The sequence below is a fragment of the Mytilus galloprovincialis genome, chromosome 4, assembly GCF_965363235.1.
Source record: "Mytilus galloprovincialis chromosome 4, xbMytGall1.hap1.1, whole genome shotgun sequence".
Classification (NCBI taxonomy): domain Eukaryota; kingdom Metazoa; phylum Mollusca; class Bivalvia; order Mytilida; family Mytilidae; genus Mytilus; species Mytilus galloprovincialis.
Genome location: NC_134841.1, coordinates 13,329,397 through 13,350,497, shown reverse-complemented (window position 1 = coordinate 13,350,497; position 21,101 = coordinate 13,329,397). Strand labels below are relative to the sequence as shown.

The following is a 21,101-nucleotide window of genomic DNA, read 5'->3' as shown; positions in this document are numbered from 1 at the left end:
TTTTACTGATCGAGCACAAAAAAACTGGTCAATTCAGACTCTGAGGAGTTTGTAATGTGACTAGAAGGCGACGCGACACACAAAATAGAATTATAGCAAATCTGTCTGTATGTGCTTAGAAAAAAAACGAAATTCACAACATAAGATAGCAATTTGATTCCCGTATATTAATAGTCTTTTTAATTAATTTTTCTTTGTAGAATGACTGTGCAATTCACTTATAAATTTTGTACATACATTTCAGGGTGTGTCAGCAACTCGCTGTCGGAATATTTGGTGCACATGCAATAATCATTCGAATCAAGATTGTGAGATGATAAGCAAGGTTACAAATAATGCAAGGCAGTTATGTTCTATTCTCTTGACATCCTCAGAAAGTTAGTTCTTTATTTGCGACATTCTTGCTATTATTTGCGCAACTCGAGGCATTTTTATACCACCATCAAGTCGAAGCAATATAGGTGTATATTTTGTCTTCCACTAATTATTGGCTTAGAAACATACACATGTAAGAAATACAAATATCACAACGAATGTTGACTTTGACAGATGTTATCAAGAATATGAAGTCGTCTGTAATAGCAATATCCCCCGAAGAAAATAAAATTGCGACTATGAACCTCGCAAATGGTTTCAAATGATAAATTGTCTTGAGTCCTCTGAACCGCAATGTACTTTTTAGAAACTAAATCACTGCAAAAACTCATATTACTTTACAAAGGCATATAGTTTCTCGCTCAGTCATTCAAAACAGCAATGGACAGTTTCCATGAGTATACCAAACAATTACTTAACCAATTACCACTTCTATAATTTATCTTTCATTAAAACTACGTCTAGTTATGTCATGAATTACTGTCTTATTTGTTATATTCAAATTGGATTTTATTTGTCGACCTGTTTACACTTATATGTTTAATAACGAGTGAGATTTGGATATAGTTTGATATGAACTCTCGTTTTTTTTCGGAAAACGCATGTACCAAGTCAGATCTATGAAAATTCTGTTCCGCGTGGGCCATTGGTGTACCAAATAATGTATAACGCTTTATGTAATCACTATTATTTGACCACCTTTTATTTGAATTTACATTGAGGTTTAGTTTGTTTTGTTATTAATCTTTTTTCATTTGAAAGACCACATCTCGTATGATAGCACTCATGACATAGAATTTTTAGCTCCCCATACCTAATTAATCAATTAGAGTGACCTTCACAGAAGCGCTCGCGAAAACAGCATTCAATTATATCATATACTGTGGATTCATTAATTTTCGTGGGTACCAATTTTTGTGGATTCAGGGAAAATAACATATTCGTGGATATTTAATTTCGTGGTTTTACTGAAGTCTTCATACACGCCTTTGTAAAATTTGTAATTTGTTGAACATTTAATTTCGTGGTTTTCCTGTACCAACGAAATCCACGAAAATTGGTATCCCACGAATAATAATGAATCCACAGAACAACATCCGATGAAGAACATTGTCTACTGTTGGTAATGATGCGTGCTCTTTGCACCACATCTACAAATATATATAATGCCTCTTACAAATTCTGTAATAATGTTATAATTAAAATTCTCTATAATTTTCCAAATGTTTCAATCGATGATGAACGGATATATTATATGCACTACAATTGATCAATATTAAATATAGTGTACATGTTGTATCTTGTTATGACGATTGTTTACTTTTGTAGCAGATAAAGATAAAGGTAAGGATTCGAAGGAAGTTTATCCTCATAACTTTATTAGTTATTGTATAACTTTTAACTACAGTATACAAACAAAATCGCTCCTAATCAATGATAAAAGAAAATAACCAACACCGAAATATAATATTTCAAATGATCAAGCAAATTAGGAAAAAGTAAAATCACAAAAATACTGAACTCAGAGGAAAATCAAATCGGAAAGTCCATAGATAGAGATGAAGCACGAATTCAAATGTTCAACGAATAACAAATTTACAAAAGGCTGATATGTTGACCGCAGCTAAACCACGAAATTGAAGATCCACGAACATATAAGTTTTCTTTAATCCACGAAAATTGGTACCCACGAAAAGAATTTAATCCACAGTATTCGAATAACATGAAAAATAAGGTGCACACTTTAACGCTGGTTTTTAAGTGTGCATCACACTTTTATGTTACTTCTTGATAGACAGAAAAAAAAATAGTCAATCCTTGAATAATGTTAATTTCATATATCAAATATATGAATGCCAATTTTATTGTAGTGGATAAATTCAAATGGATCCTCTTTATATTAAAAACAAAAACAGTATTCAAAAGTACTATACCTATTGTGTTTAAATGTCGTCAAACTTTTGCCGGGATGACGTTTATATGTACCTGACATCTTTGTTTAGTCACAGTCCGTCCAGTTACTAAACCAAATTTGAGTACATTTGGTATTTATTAATCCGTTCTAATATGATCTTTATTTGTGAAAAAAATCATAGTTGAACATTTCGCGTGTGGCTCATTGTAAGTAAATTTCCGGTTTAAATAACAAGTCAATTGCACAGTAAAAAATGATAAAGGATTAGTAGAGCTTATATTGAATCTACATATAAAAATAACGTTAGCTTTATAATAATGGTCATATCTGTGATCACCCGGGACGAAGATATTTTGTCACGATCACAACATATAATCACATAAATCTATATAGTCGTTTATCTTTGTAGATGATTTGTATCAAGATTTGTTAGCATGGGCTTTATTTGCAAACAGAAAAGAATTAGCTGGAGTATTTTGGTCAAAATGCGAAAATCCATTACGTAAGAATGAATATATATAATTAACTGGGTTAAAGTGAATTATTGAAAAATTCTTTTTTCTTTCTTCATAATGTTTTAATTGATTCATATTTTCTGAGTTTCCATCTCATTGTAATTTCTGTTCATTTTTATTATACGACAAGACAGATAAATGCGTGTCTATACTGAATTAGTTTAATTTACAAGTGTTTCTGTAAAAACGAATCACATAATATAAAAAAAAGAAGATGTGGTATGATTTCCAATGAGACAGCTATCTACAAAAGACCAAAATGACACAGACATTAACAACTATATGTCACCGTACGGCCTTCAACAATGAGCAAAGCCTATACCGCATAGTCAGCTATAATAGGCCCCGATAAGACAATGTAAAACAATTCAAACGAGAAAACTAACGGCCTTATTTATGTAAAAAAAAATGAACGAAAAACAAATATGTAACACCTAAAAAAAACGACAACCACTGAATTACAGGCTCCTGACTTGGGACAGGCACATACATAAATAATGTGGCGGGGTTAAACATGTTAGCGGGATCCCAACCCTCCTCTAACCTGGGACAGTGGTATAACAGTACAACATAAGAACGAACTATAAAAATCAGTTGAAAAAGGCTTAACTCATCAGGTGGACAAAGATTGATTGCTGTAAGTGCTTGAATAGATTAGATATCACATGTTTTAGAACGTAAAATAAAAATGTTTCAACAAAGACACACATTTTTCTGAGGTCTTCGATATACTGGTTGAGGCATTAAATTTATAATCCTATCGAATTTACCCTCATTTTCAGGTGATAGTACAAATTGTATCCCATTCATTCTGATCGACCTCTTTTACAGGACCTACCTATTGCATGCATTGTTTACTTGTGTTCATCTTATTCATGGATGCAGAAGACCGTAATTTAACCTATAATTTTTTACTTTTAAAAATAAAATATGGTTTGGATGAAGAGTCATTGGTTCTCATACAACATCTTCCTTTTTATGACATGTATAAATTTATTTGAAGTATAATTTGTTGCTTTGTATCGAACTGGTGAGTTATGTCCTTTTTAACTTAGTTTTATTGTTAGTTCATATGTCGTGCTGATTCACTCTTTCCCTTGTTTAGAAGAGTTGGGCACCTACAAACATGTTAAGCCCAGTCACATTCTGTATGTGTCTGTCCCGAGTCATGAGCTTGTATTTCAATCAATGTCGTTTGTTGATGTATATCATATTTGTTTTTCGTTCAAGTTAAGATTTAGTACATACATTAGGCTGTCAGTTTTCTCGTCTGAATTGTTTTATAGTTGTTTGTCAATTGGTCTCTGGTAGAGAGTTATCTCATTGGTAATTATACCGATTCTTGTTATTTTCATATGACTTTTCACAATACGTTAAGCAAACAAGAAACAATCTGTATAATGTTTTACAAATTGTAATCTATAGAACTAGACTTGTTACCAGGTTTGTACTAGCATGCGCAACACGACGGATGCAACATGTGGAGCAGGATCTGCCTACACTCCTTGACCACCTGATATTACCCCTTAGTTTTTGGTAGAATTCGTGTAACTTAGTCTTTAGTTTTCATTATTATATTTTGTGTACAGTTGTTTGCTTTTGGGGTTTTTTTTTAACTTTTCAGCCATGGTGTTGTCAGTTTATTTTTGAATGTCCCTCTTGTATCTTTTGCCTCTCTTTTGCAGACTTTATTTTGTTTTTTCGGCATTTTTAGTTTAGGCAATGGTGTTCTTTTCTTCATACTATTATTTTTTATTCCATACTGATATGATTTTTTCTAATTTTAATCAATATTTGTAATAAAGTAGCATGCTGACAAAAACCTTATAAACCATCAAGTTTACGTTAATTATTACAATAATGTGAATCATTTAAAAGATCACTGCCAATATTTTTGTATCAAATATTCAAAACAATAGCATTGCATGTAAAGTACAACATTCGAAACGGAGACATATGGATATCTTGTTGAAAGCTGCGTATTACTGCAATAGATTTTCACAAATCTTGTATTTAAAACAAATTTCAATTTTTCCAGGAGTAAAACAATCGAATGGAAAGAATGTTTTCATTGTAAATTATATATCCCCGTTGTAGAAAAAATTGTTCCCATATATAAAGTTTAATTCACATTGGAACTTTTTGTGTACTTGATTTCCCACGAGAACTAATCGGAACTTTGAAATTACCGTATTGTTTTTTGCTACGGGAACTTCTCAAATTATCATTGAAAATTTACTTTTATTCAGCTGTAGTGAGAAGAATGACAACAGTGACAAGCTAAAATTCATCTAACACTTGGCCTAAAAATATTTGTATTATCTTGGAAAGCAATAAAGTCAGATTTGCCAATTCTGGAATGGCAAATTTGTCCAGCACAGAAATATATAATTCATATTTAAGGAATGACTGTAATATTTTTTCTGTCTATGAAGAAATAACTTTAAAATTTTGGTGCACACTGAATAACGCGCGTAGCGGGTTATTTAACAGTGTGCACCACATTTTTTATGTTATTTCGAATAGACAGAAAAAATATTACAGTCATTTCTTATAATTTAATTCTAAATTCCATTTTCAACCGTAGAAAACCACGAAAAAACGTTGATGACGTCACGGTCACATGACTAAATTATGTATATGGGCTCATAACAAAATAACGTCAGCCAATCAGAAGACGCGTTACATCCTAAATTAAATTAAATTGAAATAAAGTTACAAATGTATGAGATAAAAATAAGTTATATTTTGTATTAATTTACGGGTAATGTGATAGTTTTGTAAACATGGATTAAACATGTAGGAATAGAATGATAATTCTTTTTGAAAGATATTTTCCAACTACTAGTATAAAAAAGTGACGAAAGATACCAGAGGGACAGTCAAACTCATAAATCGAAAATAAACTGACAACGACATGGCTAAAATGAAAAAGACAAACAGACAAATAATAGCACACATGACACAACTTAGAAAACCAAAGAATAAGCAACACCAAAAACTAGGGGCAATCTCAGGTGCCCCGGAAGGGTAAGCAGATCCTGCTCCACATGTGACACCCGTCGTGTTGCTCATGTTATACCAAATCCGGAAAATAGTCTAATTCGGTAGGTCACATTCATGAAAGGGAAGTTACTACGTAAGGAACATATCCGATATCATCGGTGAAACGGTTATTACATAACTGTCAACCAACTCGTTATGCCGTCCGTAAAATGTACGAAGGGATGATTTCAACTTCACCATTTGGAACTCTTGGTTTAATAGCTTCCTTGTGAGCATCAACCCTCTATCGATAAAATCATGATAGGAAATACAAGCACAGGAATATCGTATCAATTGGGAGATGTACAATATAAACCCCGTATGCAGGTGCTGCTGGAAGGTTGCTACTTAGATATGGAGAGTTCACAATTGGAAAGCTGAAATCAACTCTTTTGTCGTAAAGTTTTGTTTTTACGTGGTTAAACAAAATCTATAAATATGTACAAATACCCGTCCACGTCCACTTGGATTATTATCCATTTGATGAGTTCAGCCTTTTCAACTGATTTTTATAGATCGTTCTTATGTTGTACTGTTATACCACTGTCCCTGGTTAGGAGGGATCCCGCCAACATGTTAAACCCCGCCACATGCTGTATGTATGATCCTGTCCCAAGTCAGGAGCCTGTAATTCAGTGGTTGTCGTTTGTTTATGTGTTACATATTTGTTGTTCGTTCATTTTTTGTACATAAATATGGCCGTTAGTTTATCGTTTGAATTGTTTTACATCGTCATTTCGGGGCACTTTATAGCTGACTATGCGGTATGAGCTTTGCTCATTGTTGAAGGTCGTACGGTGACCTTTAGTTGTTAATTTCTGTGTCATTTTGGTCTCTTGTTGAGAGTTGTCTCATTGGCAATCATATCATATCTTCTTTTTTATATGTACACAATAGCCAAAACAATCATATGAGTAGAAATCCGGAACACAGATTATATTGTTTCATCAGATAATTGTGTGTGAAATAAATCTCTATAATGATGTTTTTCAGATTGATATTTAAAAGTGGCTTCTGATTTTTAAAGTTTTAAATTTAACTGTCTAATCATGTTACCAATTGATGGATCTTTATAGAATTACGAGACATATTAAAACCACATAATCAAGACGATTTACAATTCCCTGCCCAATGGGAAACTATGGTTCAGAAATCAATATACATTGAAAACAATTTAACTTCTATGGATTGCCCATAAAACATAAGCCTTAAACTACAGGTATGCGAAATACGTATTACACAGTGTTTTTTTTTAATTTCTTTTAGATACATCAGTAAAATAATGTATTGCGGTGCCATTTAATTTGCTTTCCCAACGAAAACTTTCATATGGTTACATGTACAATAAACAATATTGTTTAAATTGTGACCAGTCTTTATAATCTTCAAATCTAATATCTTTACTTATTCTAACAGTTACAGCGATTATGGCAAGTAGTGTTTTAAAGAATATGGCTAAGAAAGTTCACACAGGCAAAGATCGGAAGTTACATGAAGATTTAACACAACATTCAAGGTGATATGTTTTGTTTATTAAAAATGGTATTTGATATTTTGTTACATCAATGTTATTTGATATCACAACTGTTCTATATATACATGTTATTAAGAGATCATTATTTTTTTATTGTTAGTCATTTATCCTGGTCAGTATTATTATTTATTGATTAAAGACATTTTTTTTACTCGTTTTCCATGGGCAGAAGCATTGTTCATGGGCAGAGTATTTTTAATAATTGTTTTTTAGCAGCATTGTTATTCGCCAGACCAAACACTTGTATCGTGTACTTTATCATTATATATTTCGCTGCCTCAGATAAAAAGATATTCAATTTGAAAAAAAGATCATATCATATTTTGCTGTGTTTTAGGCTTTTTAAAAAAAGGGCCTTGAAACTTCAGAATACCTTGTATGACGAAGATGAAAAAGGTTGTATGTCGCTAGTAAACTCTGTAGACGATATATGGGGTATGAGCGTTGGTCCAATTGAATGTGCTTATGAAAACGGAATGGTTGACGTGATCGGACATCCTTGTGTCCAGCGCCTCCTGAGTAAAATATGGTACAATGATTCTGCAGTTCAGTTTCCACAGTGGTATAAGGTTATTTCCTTTCATATGATAATGAAGGACAATACTGAGAACCAATTCTATTTTTCATTTTTTTTTTTGGGGGGGGGAGGGACAGGTCAGTCAATTTTAACAGTTAGATTAAAAGCACCAGTTCAAGTATCAATTCGTGCTGACATAAAATACGATTGGGATATGTTTTATTAGTAATGCTAAGATCGGTTGAATTCTTTCAAATTCCCGATTTACTAGCAAAAATTCCATTCCAAGACTAACATACTGTTTATTAGATTTGCAATAAGAATAAACATTTTGAAGTAAATGTCCTATACATCTCTTTGGGGTTTAAAACATTTGTACATGGTCCATTTCAATTTGTAGTTTTGAGCCTCTGTGTCCACATTAATCTAACTAAATTGTATTGTTAAACCTGAAAACACGTCATACTACTGGCCTTGTTGTTAATTAGAGAAGCCAATTGATTGAAATGTATTTTAGTATGTTATACAAAGCACACTTTGTTGTTGATTAAAACATTTCAATTGTATTAATTGCAGAGTCTTTGTTGTTATGGTCGTGGTCATAGACGTTTCGAAAACATGAAGAAAGCTTGGTCTTCTCCAGCAATGACATTTGCTGTACATTATGTAAGTGGCGCCACATATAAAACATGAAAAAAGGTTGATAAAAAAGACGAATTTCTAGATATATGGAATAAGATGAATATCATTGAACTAGTACATATTTTTAGCCTGTGAGATTTGAGATTATTAGCCTGGATAACCATAAACCAAAGTAGTGTCTATCTTCTTCAAACTTATACTAAAACCACAACAGAATATAAAAATAAAATTTTAGTACCATGTGATGATTAGTTCGTTTTAAAAACAAGAATAGTTTCAGAAGAAACTGGGTTTTTTTTTAGATTATATTTTTCAAAAGAACATTAATATTTATTAGAATCATTGCTTCGGAATTGTGCTTAGTTTTTCTAAATCTTTCAATAACTGAATTGAAATTGAGGATGACAATAATAGGAAATGTGTGAAATAGACAACAACCCGTGCAGAAAACAGACGAATGACACCAATGGATCTTCAATACAGCGGGGCTTCAGCTTGACCCTAACAAAAAGTGTAGTAGTTCAGTAGAAATGGTTGTCAAACCAAACACCAAAACGTATAAATTAATAAAAAAAGAAATACAAGACTAACAAAGTCTAGAAGCTTCTGACTCAGGACAGGCGTAAAAATATGACGGGGTTAATATTTCTCATTAAACTACAACCACATAAACATATAATTACACTTACTAGGTTAAAGGTATACAACCACTTACTCATAGCCCCTTCGCTTTCTTTGTATAATTCTTCAATTTTAAGCAAAAACGACTACTTTGTCTTAAGTTCAACTAAAGTCGCAGTTACTTCATGTCAAAACTATCTATACCTTATACTGACTTGTGCTATTATTCTTTTTAATTTTAAATTAATTATTTTTCTTTAGGGGAGTATTTAATCCAACTATCAACTGCAGCAACCCGGTTTAAGTCAGATTTAAACATCGTGTGCCATTTTGTATTTACATATTCAAACTTGATTTAGTAGTTACTCTGTGTAATATTGTTACTTTTTATCTATGATTTGTTTTAATCATACTGTATGCATTTTCAGGTTTTTATTTTACTTTTTTTTACTTTTCTGTATATCATTTTATTGCATAGGGCGGTTCATTATATTCTGGTATTTTATTGAAATCGATTTCATATTTTTGTATTTTAAGTTTGTGGTGTTGGTTCTGTTGGTGATTTACAGTGCATTCATTTTAATGGACATAAAAAGTAAAAATGCTCTCAGAGGAATTGGAGCGTATGAATTTATACTTCATCTTTGGATATTACTTGATTTATTAGAAGAAGTACTTCTTGTAAGTATATGGAGATGTTTTTCGATACTCCCAAAGTCTTTTTATTGATATTAACTATAGTAATATGAAAGGAAGGGACATATATTCTGTTTAGTATTAAATTTATATTAAGATCCATTTTGTTACATCTTGTGATCAATTTTATTTGGCAATCGCCAATGACAGTCAGCAGGGTTTAAGAACATCAGTTGTTTGACCTGTTAGTCAAATGCGTTTTGTTTAAATATACTTTTTCACTTTTTTTATCTTCTGGAAAATGTTGCTTGTGCTGTATTTAGACCCTTCTACAACGAAATTTGGTTTACATGCACACGTATAAAAATTGCAGTTTTTATCCAACGCAATTAGGTTTGAACGTAGTGTTCAATATATATAAAGTACGTCTGAGTCAGTGACAACTCTACAAAGTAAAGGATCCTACAAATTAATGTAATATACAGTCATAGCTGATCTGTAACAATAACATCTTCGTGCCTTATATATCATGTACTGTAGTACGCCGCTAGATTAAAACTGACGAGGAAAGGTAACACACGGCCAGCGAAAGCTCTTTTTTGAGAGCCCAGGTGGTCGTGTGGTCTAGCGGGACGGCTGCAGTGCAGGCGATTTGGTGTCACGATATCACAGTAGCATGGGTTCGAATCCCGGCGAGGGAAGAACCAAAAATTTGCGAAGGCAAATTTACAGATCTAACATTGTTGGGTTGATGTTTAGACGAGTTGTATATATATATATATATATTTGGCGGATATTTGGATTTTCCCTATTCAATTTCGACCAGTAGATTAACATAACGTACATACGAAACATGCAATTTAGACTAGCTCAGGTTAAATACTTATCTCTTAGAAGCGGTACATTAGATAACATAGAAAACAACAGTTATACATACAAACAACAATTATACAGTATAACAGAAACCATTGTTCGCACTTTCTGTAGTCAATGTAAAAGTACTAACGCCCAATAAAAAACTTACATGTACATGATTGCATGTAAGTTACGAAAACGTGTCACTGTATTTGATATCCTGTTGTCGTTGATGGAATATGTTAGTTGTTGTTCTGTGGTTTGCTTATTAGTCGACTATTATATTATTTCTTTGTACATTTCTCTGGAATGAATGTGTGTTTGTGTTGTTTTTCTATCACGTAGTGTATTAGCGATAATTTGTAACATTGCCATAAAGCGGAAATTTAGGCATGCCATTAAACCATGTTTAAACCACCGTTTTTTCTTAAAATGTGCTGTACCAAGTCAGGAATATTGCAGTTCTTATCAAATAGTTTGTTTCTATTTGTGTTGGCGTTTGCTCATCGATGATCATGCTGTTTTTTCTTATGGTTGAAGTGTTTCCCTCAGTTTGGTTTGAAACCCGGATTTATTTGTTTTCAATCGATTTATGACTTTTGAACACCGGTTTACTACTGTTTCCTTTATGGACAATGTGACAGAAAATCAACTGAAACAGCTGTCAAAGTTTAAGGAAGACGTTGGGTGACGCGGGACTTAATAGTCAACAGTTCTTTCTTCATTTGTGACAATAATATTTATTAATTTTGCTAAATTAGCGTCGTATCCAATGAAAATGTACTATACAACAGTTAGTTTCGAAATGGCTTTTGTGCAACGCAAACCCCGTTGCTAAAGAAAAATATATATTTGTCGAATATATATCGACAATTGAAATGAACAGATGCATATCTTAAACCAGAAGAACATCATCCGAAGTTACCATGGCGGTGTTTCCATTTATCTACGTGCAACCCAAAATACACAATGAAAAAAGAAATCACCGCAAAAAAATAAAGCATAGTGAACAAAAGATCCCGTATCATTATATGTGCCTATAAATAGCAACACATAACATACAAATTTATTAGAATGTGGATTAATTAGTTAAAAGATTAATACAATTACACAAATAAAATTCAAAAATTCCCTAACAATGTAATTTTAACACATTTTTGTATAATTAATTTGTTAAAGATATATAGAATGATACGGAATAAACATAATATTTCGCTAGACAAACTTGCTTCATCGAGCGAGCATCTATGCTGGGGAAATCGGACGTAGATAATAAACTGTTGTTGCCTTGTAAATAAAAAGTTTGAATGAAGGTCAAGATTATTTGTTTAATGACGAAATTCAGTGTTCGGGAGTTTGTATCCTACATTGGTCAAAACAGACGTTTTCATTACAGAAATAGAAAGGATTTATAAGTAATTGTTCTTTATCTTTCTTGAACCTTTTCTCGTCTTTTTTATTAAGCCCACAAGGTGCTTAAGTATGGAGCTGGTGGATCCGAAAGATGTCTCTTTTCCTTTTCTCCTTTCTGTCCCAATCACTATACACTTATATAAATTGCCTAACAATGTAATTTTAACCCACTATTGGGTATGTCGTGCAGTAAAACAGGGATGTATCCTTTCACCAACATTGTTTTTTCTTTATATAAATGACTAAGCGGACCGCATAAATGAGTTAAACTGTGGAGTGAAGGCTGATGCTTTTCATTTGAGTATTTTAGTATACGCTGACGACATAGCTTTTGTCGCACCCGACGAAAATAGTTTGCAACGAATGCTGGATGTCGTGTCGGAATGGTGCTCTACATGGAAACTTTCAATTAACATTAACAAAACTAAAATCGCACACTTCCGAAATCAATCAATTGCAAGGTCAGATAAGATTTTCAATTGTTCAGGCAATAACCTTGATTACTGTGAATCCTACAAATACTTAGGTTTCTGGATGGACGAGTACTTGACATCTAAAAAACGTGTAACGGAACTGTCAAAAGCGGCTAGTCGTGCCCGCGGAGCGATAATAACAATGACGTCTTTGTTAGGTGGAATGACATATAAAGGTTTACACTAAACTGTATACATCAATGGTAGAGCCAGTTCTTCTCCATGGACTTGGTAGTGGTATTTGGTGCACTAAATCGTTTAGTGCCATATCGACAATTCAGAACAGGGCCTGTAAATTCAATTGTCCGTCGGAAAACGAAAGTCTAATTTATCGTCACGCGGTGACATGGGCTGGACGTCGTGCTTTACAAAATAGCGAAATAACTACTCTAACCTTTTGTGTAGACTTTTTTCGCTCTGATCAACATAGAAACTGTAATAAAATACTAAAATGGACTTCACGGTATAGAAAGGGCTAAGCTTTCAAAGTGCACAAAACTGTTGATTTACTAAATGTGAGAGATCTTGTGTACAATTTATCTGTATCTACAAAAACTGTTATGCGTACAATTAGCGAAAAATTAAATGCATTAGATAACACGGAATGGCACGAGGAAGTTTTTAATGAACGATATAACTCACAGAACGGAAACAAATTACGAACTTATAAGCAATACAAACAAAGTGTGAAAACCGAACAATATGTCCGTCTGAACATTTTCAAAACTGAGCGACGTTCAATGGCTCTGTTTCGCTCCTGTTCACTTCCACTGGCGTGTGAGACGGGAAGATACTACAGGCCGCCTACACCAATTGAACACAGAATATGTGCGTTGTGCAAATCAAACAGCATTGAAGCAGAAAAACACTTTCTTATGGAATACTCATTATATGACGATCTTCGATACAATCTTTTTAATAAATGCTCAAAGCTTATTGAATACTTTCAAGATTTTAATACAAACAGAAAATTTATTGAAATTATGAATTGTACCAATATCCATTATTATTTTTGCAAATGTTTACATAAATTTTATTTGCGTAGAAAATAATTTTTAAAAGTAATATTTACCTATAATCAATTTTAATGCATTTATTTATAAGATTGTTACCCAATTTTATAGTATTTCATATTTCGTAGTTAATATATATATCTTTTTTAACCTAAGAATTATTTATATTTTTAGTGACTTGTCGCTTTTTGAATATAATTTTTATGAGATTATTTACAAGTTTAAATATTATATTTTTTTTATATATTTTGGTTTTAAGGATCAGTGTCTCATAAGTCATATTTTGGCTGGATATTGATTGTTGTTTGTGTGTATATGAAAATTGTGTGAATGCCTTGTTTCAATCAATATGTGACACTATAATAAACAAATTTTATTTTATTATTATTCTTAATATTAAAGACGAAAAAAACTAACAATCAAAATAAATACAAAAGGTCTTTCCACACAGAAGTGGACAGAACTAATAAAAGATAAAAAGAAAAGAAAAGAAAAGAAAAAAATAATAAGAAGAACAATTGGGTAATGCTTGACGTATCTTGACCTACATCAACTGCAAGATATCCACATATATTAATATAGTGTATAAAATAAAATTAAGAATGGAAATGAGGAATGCATTAAAGAGACAACAACGCCACCGATTGGCCTTTAACACAGCGAGAAAACCCTGCACATGGAGATGGGCTTCAACTGGCCATCAACACAAATGTTTACTATAGCTCAGTGAAAATGAACATCACACTTAACTTTGAAACATAATATTGAATTAAAATTAAAAAGAAAAATATAAGAATAACAAAAGCCAGAGGTTCCTAACTTGGTACTGGCTCATTAATGCGATGGGTTTATGCATGCTTAGGAAATCTCAAACCTTCCCCTATACCTCTGGCAATGTAGAAGTAGCAAACTCACATCAATACGCACAGTTAAACTCGCTTAAAAGAAGTCCGAGTCCGATGTCAGAATAGGTAACAGAGGAAAATGGCAATAGTACATTAAAATTAATAAAAGACTAAATGCAGAAACTGACATGCCAGCTCTAGCTATAGACATTGATTAAACTGATTGAAGGATTGTGTCTTCATCATATACAATCAAGCACGATGCCTCCCATTATGTGTTTAGTATCATGCCATCATTAAATATATGAGAAGACCCAACAACTGGTTAGAATAGATGTGTTTATTTTCGAAGCAAGGACCCTATGAGATATTCAAGAGCTTGCAGCTCCTACTCATACTTTGTAAAACGTCATCAGTGTCTGAGTAGAAAGTTGATGACCAGGGGTATGTCAAAGAACGTCTCGTCCTTTTTCTAAAAAAAAAATATGTGACGTATAAAATTTTCGGACATCAGACACGCGAATCAATGAATGTGTTTATAGATAGATGTTTTTTTGTGTTCTGTTGAATTGTTCCGTTTAAAATTATTACACGATGATGACTGCTGTACCCATATTTTGACTATTTTATTTGTTATGTCTGTTTAGTTCACGCATCATTGTAAATATAACGGAATTTGATGAGACTGTCATCAAAGTGAAAGGTTTAGCGCTTTAAAACCAGGTTTAATCCACCATTTTCTACATTTGAAAACGCCTGTACCAAGTCAGGAATATGACAGTTCTTGTCCATTCGTTTTTGATGTGTTTTGTCATTTGATTTTGCCATGTGATTATGGACTTTCCGATTGGATTCTCCTCTGAGTTCAGTATTTTTGTGATTTTACTTTTTATGATTACATCTATAATAATTCCAAAATATGCCATCTTTAATGACCTGTCAATTGTATCGTTACTAAATCCCATAAATTAAAAGTAAATCACAAAAATAGTTTTCCAAGTGTCCTAAAAACCAAAGATAATTGGATCTTTCAAACAATATACTTTCCTTACTTTCAGAGACATCTGAGGTCGCTTCTACTCTTCAAAATGCCAAAGGTTCGACTGGTTGCATATCTGAAAGATTTTTGGAACATTCTAGCCTGGTTATCATACATTATCATTATAGCTGCCTTTATGGTCAGAATTGTTTCTGCAGATGAATACAAACGTACAGAAATTAGAGTGTATAGCCTAGGGCTATTCATTATGTACATGCGATTTTTGAAGAGTATGTTGGTACTCACTTACTTTGGTCCGAAGATAATAATGATCGGCAAAATGGTAAGCTTATTTTTTGGGGAGAATATCAAAACATTTGATGTAGTGATATTGAGTGTTTATTAAGAATGTTGAAGTACTGTGACAATTTACATAAAACAAGGTAAATATCAAAATTAGAAGACATGGTTGCAAATGAGACAACGCTCAACAAGAGACAACATAACAAATAAATTAGCAGTTATAAGCCCTCAACAATCACTACAAAAAGCCTATGCTGCATAGTCATTTATGAAACCAGTTGCATCAGTTGCATCTCAATTCGACTAAATATTCGAAAGTGATCACATCGTTAAATTGCTGAATTGGCTGAAATATCATCATAGCAATATTAATACAAAACTTTTCCTAATTATATCTTATCGACAACTTTGTTAATGACATCGATCCGCAGAATAAAAAAAATAATCAAAATGTATTACAAAATACGAAAGAAATTAGCATATCGAAATAAAAGTTCGAACTACATGCATTATATTACATATAAAGAAAATATTCAACCCCATACGATATATTATATTCTCAAAAAAACTATTAACATCGTATCCTTGCATATTTTGTGATTCATGTTTTTGTATATTTTACAAGCTAAAAGAGTTAATACAATTCAGCTGGATTCTGTTTATTTTCATCATGTGCGCTGGAGTGTTGTATCATTCAAACATGTACCCACATCACTACGACATGTGGCCAAGTCGTGGAACAGGAGCACTCTATTGGAGACTCTGGAAAATAATGTCGCTGCCATATTGGCAAATCTATGGTGAACTTTTTCTTGACGATCTGAAAGGTAACTGGTTATAAAGTGCAGTTCTTTTAATGTGACCTACTGAATATGACTATCGCCATGTGGATCAGACTTTTCTGGAGAACCTTAGATCACCCCTTATAATATTGTTGTGTTCGTGATTTCATTCACATGTGTTTTATGCTTTGTTTTGTATACTGTTAATTGTCTTTGGTCGATTTTCTTCCTGCCATGGTGTTCTCATTTTTTTTCGCTTTATGATTTTGAATAGCTCTTTTTGTATCTCTTGCACCTCTTTCATATATAAAAATTTGTAAATAATTTACTATTGGTAATGACAAATGTACGCACCAATTCTTGAAACTAGATCTGCATACAACACCAATTTTATAAAAAAGCAAAACAATAAAATATTATTGCAACGCACAACTTTGCAGCATCTTTTCGAATTACACATATTGTATTGCACTGAAAATGTTACAGCTGACCATTCATTTATTTCTTCAGGTGAAAACAACAGCAACGGTTCTTGCACTTTTATCCAATCAGAATGGGAGAGTGATCCAAGTATAGAGAGATGTGTTGAGTCCGACTGGGCAATCATGATCATTGCAGCCATATACATGCTTATATCAAACCTTTTGTTGGTCAATTTAGTAATTGCCTTATTCAGGTATAATTATAAATCCTAACCAAGTCTTGTTTCAAGTATCAACATGCTGTTTTAAATATTTCTAAACAATACTGTATTGCACTAACTTTTTCTAAAAAATAAATTACTGAGAAAAACGTCTCTTGTTCAAACAAATTGATCTTTAGCAGGAAGACAACATATAGTTTTACAGCTTTACATAACAAATTTATTTTTTCTTAAGAATGTTCGTCATTATGCCATCTGTTAAAGGTGCGGTCGTTTCAGTCGTTTATAATTTGGTTATTTGTTTTAGATATATCGTATGACAACGTAAAATCATGATAACAGTATATACATGTATCTGTACTTTTACATATTAATTTGAGCTTTGATATGTTTAATATAATTACCCTGGTGCTTCATAAACTCACGGATATACTTACTATCCTCCTTTTCCAAACTGTTTTCATTAAACAAAAAAACTAAATCAACTGTTGATATTAACAACAGGTCACACCTGTGAACGTGCAATGTCGATAATATGGTACAAATATTGAAATTTTAAATGACATTACTTGTACACGAAGAAAATGGAGGCGGTGTCAAATAATTACAATGGAAATGAATAAACCTATGCAAAAATCAACTACCAACAAAATGTCGTTACTAGTTTGCCATATGCGGTTGATCTTAAACTGACCTCTTACAGGGAACTATGGAATAGTTTAAAAGTCTATAACTACATGTATAGTCGTCAGTAAAAATTACTAAAGCGGCAGGGTCAAATTATCTCAAAGCCAATATGATACACCTTTGCTATTACAACGGCAACAGAATTCAATTAGTATATTTGTGTTACTGCAATTATTATTTTTAAACACTGCACGTGGCGATATGTGTTAAGTTTGACTCCGACCTTAATTTGGTAATTTCGGAACACTTTTGCAGCAACCATCAATGCAAATTGATCGCCATGAGTCAAGTCACTAAAATTTGTTGAAAATGAAGGCACAAACGCTCCCCAAAACCTGAGGCAGTGGTGTAACAGTACACCTTCAGAACATTCAATAAAAATTCGGAAACAATGTTTATCTCATCAGATATATACAACGCAGATAACAACAACACATACCAGACACGGAAGGGTGTTTATGCATTCAAAGAAAACAAAAGACACCAAGCGCAGATGTACGAGTATTTGCAGTTACCGACAACTAGTAGCATTTAAAAGTTGATATCAACTTATAAAAGAATCATGTATGAAATACTTCAATATCAATATAAAAATGACATTATATTAATTTTTTTAATAGCATCACGGCCACTGTCAATCTAATGAGTTAAGCCTTTTTCAGCTGATTTTTATTGTTTGTTCTTATGTTGTACTGATATACCACTGTCCCAGGTTGTTGCATCATTGTCACATATCAGGTGGAAGAGGATTGGTGCTTTCAAATATGTGTAACACCTCAATATTCTATATGCTTGTTTGAAGTCAGGAGCCTGTAGTGCAGTAGTTATCTCTGGTTCATGACTATCGTTTTTGTTGTTCGTTCATTGTTTTGTAATAAATTAAGCCGTTAGTTTTCTAAATTGTTTTATTTTTTTATATCAATATCAAAATGAAATTATATATATTTTTTAAAATAGACATCACGGCCACTCCCACTTGTACATCTAATGACCTTTTTCGACTGATTTTCATAGTTCGTTCTTATGTTGCACTGTTATACCACTGTCCCAGGTTAGGGGAGGGTTCGGATCCCGCTAACATGTTTAACCCCGTTACACTATGTATGTATGTGCCTGTACCAAGTCAGGAGCCTGTAATTCAGTGGTTGTCGTTTGTTTATATGTTACATATTTGCTTTTCGTTCATTTTTTTACATAAATAAGACAGTTAGTTTTCTCTCGTTTGAATTGTTTGACATTGTCATGTCGGGGCCTATTATAGCTGACTATTCGGTATGGCCTTTGCTCATTGTTGAAAGCCGTACGGTGACCTATAATTGTTAATTTCTGTGTCAAGTTGGTCTTTTGTGGAGAGTTGTCTCATTGGCAATGATACCACATCTTCTTTTTTTATATCAACTTACCAACACAGTATTGAATATGATTACAATATACAAACTTCCAGTAAAATTCATTTCATACAGCGTACATATTACCTTTACAGTAAATATGCATGTTGTACTGCGTATATATTACATTTGATTTTACAGTAAACACAAATGCTATACTGCGCATTCACTATAAGTGATATATAGATGTAAATACTTCGGGTATTGTGATATGATGTCCTTGCCTAATACCTTTGAGAAGTTAACCCCTCCCGAAACGAAAGTGGATTTTACTCAATAATGCGTCTGTGCAATGCTAGATGGTGTTGTCAAGTAAAAAGTACAGGTTAAAGTCCAGCTCGGGGAAGAACTAAGTAATCATAGTCTACTCTTATATTGTTAGATTGATTTTCCTGGCACTAATGTGATATAGATAAAAAGAAAAATTCACATGCACAGAACTATATATTTATGAAAATTTACATGTAATTATGTGTTTTGTTTCAGTTATAGATTTGAAGAGGTACAAAATAATTCTGACAGACTTTGGAAGTTTTGGAGATATTCTATCATAAGCGATTACAGTAAAAGATTTCCAATACCTTTGAACTTGCCTCTTCACATATTTGATGTGATAAGAACCTTGTATCGCCGAAAACGTGCATGTAAGCAAAATTTGTATTTATATAAATCTAACAGCTGTATCATATTAATCTATTTTCTTAATAGAAGTTACACAAAATAACATGTATTGGCCGATTATATATTTTACAAACTATTTCAAACCTCTATGTCTATGATATCTAGATAGTTATTGAACCAATACATGCCTATGTACTAAATAGTGTCCTATATGTCTGTTTCGAACATTGAAATGTGCTGTACGATTGCTTAATTTCAAAAGATAGGGTGATGATAGGGTCATTGAATGTGGACAATTCAGAAAACAGTAATTCAATTCCAGTACTTTTCTGAATATCTGGATTAATAAAAACTTTAAATGAATGATAAAGTGACTTTATTTAGCTTTTTAATCCTTGGCATGCTAAACCTGAAACACACACACTGTAGATAGGCATGTACGTGAAATGCATGGAGTTATATATACACGATATACATATTAAACATGTTATATAAAGATATTCTATAACTAATGATAAGAAAACTGATACACGCTTAAAATCCTTGCCTATATATCATGCCCATATATCGATGGTAAAGTTAAGATATAATATTATTGAAATAAGAGTCTTTCTTTTTATTCTTAGCTTGTAAAGATGCATCTTACAAAGGTAAGTCCTTTTATGAACTGTAAGTACTAAGTAGCTGTAATAGCTCGAATATATGCATGAATCGTAAAGAAATAAAATCAGTTATGTGGTAATTTATGGGATTACGTCATTTGGTGTATATTAGCATTCATGTAAAACATTTCTTGTGGATCTCGGTTGCAAATATTTTGATATGAGCGTCACTGATGCGTCTTATGTAGACGAAATGCGCGTCTGGCGTACTAGATTATAATCCTGGTACCTTTGATTATTAACACCACTAGGTAGATGCCACTGCTGGTGGACGTTTCTTCTCCGAGGGTATTACCAGCCCAGTAGTCGTTGACATGAATATCAATAATGTGGTCATTTTTATAAATTTCCTGTTTAAAAAAACTTTGAATTTTTCGAAAAACTATGAATATTCTTATGCCAGGCTTAGATTACCTTAGCCGTATTTGGCACAACTTTTTTGAATTTTGGATCCTCAATGCTCTTCAACATTGTACTTGTTTGGCTAATACATATTTTGATATGAGCGTCACTGATGAGTCTTGTGTAGTTGAAACGCGCGTCTGGCGTACTAGGTTAGAATCCTAGTACCTTTCATAACTATTGCAACTTATTAGACTCTTCCTTATAAGCTAAAGATGTTCAAATATTTGACATT

The 21,101-nt window shown here is 32.6% G+C and overlaps 2 protein-coding genes and 1 long non-coding RNA gene across 3 annotated transcripts in view; all 3 read left to right on the top strand.

The window, feature by feature from the left end:
- LOC143070496 (uncharacterized) overlaps nt 1-690 on the top strand; it is a 56,967-nt gene extending 56,277 nt beyond the window's left edge. Inside the window, exon 17 of the mRNA XM_076244763.1 lies at nt 245-690. Coding sequence (XP_076100878.1) covers nt 245-382 — 138 coding nt within the window. The 3' untranslated portion in view covers nt 383-690. The remainder of the gene's footprint in view (nt 1-244) is intronic.
- A 2,013-nt stretch (nt 691-2,703) lies between these two features.
- On the top strand, nt 2,704-10,796 carry LOC143070975 (uncharacterized). Its single transcript, XM_076245072.1, has 6 exons — nt 2,704-2,792; nt 7,267-7,366; nt 7,722-7,953; nt 8,478-8,567; nt 9,702-9,845; nt 10,788-10,796. The coding sequence occupies exons 2-6, from the start codon at nt 7,278-7,280 to the stop codon at nt 10,794-10,796; spliced, it is 564 nt and encodes a 187-aa protein (XP_076101187.1). The 5' UTR covers nt 2,704-2,792; nt 7,267-7,277.
- Nucleotides 10,797-15,458: 4,662 nt separating this feature from the next.
- LOC143071402 (uncharacterized) lies at nt 15,459-19,819 on the top strand. Its single transcript, XR_012976893.1, has 4 exons — nt 15,459-15,721; nt 16,307-16,508; nt 16,974-17,139; nt 19,668-19,819. It is a non-coding gene; the product is annotated as an uncharacterized LOC143071402 (long non-coding RNA).
- The last annotated feature ends 1,282 nt before the right edge of the window (nt 19,820-21,101 follow it).

Excerpts from the sequence above, each read along its gene's own strand:
- LOC143070975 (XM_076245072.1), top strand. The coding sequence starts at position 7,278 with ATGGCAAGTAGTGTTTTAAAGAATATGGCTAAGAAAGTTCACACAGGC. Across the intron at positions 7,367-7,721 it reads GATTTAACACAACATTCAAG|GCTTTTTAAAAAAAGGGCCT; the intron begins GTGATATGTTTT and ends GCTGTGTTTTAG. Across the intron at positions 7,954-8,477 it reads AGTTTCCACAGTGGTATAAG|AGTCTTTGTTGTTATGGTCG; the intron begins GTTATTTCCTTT and ends TATTAATTGCAG.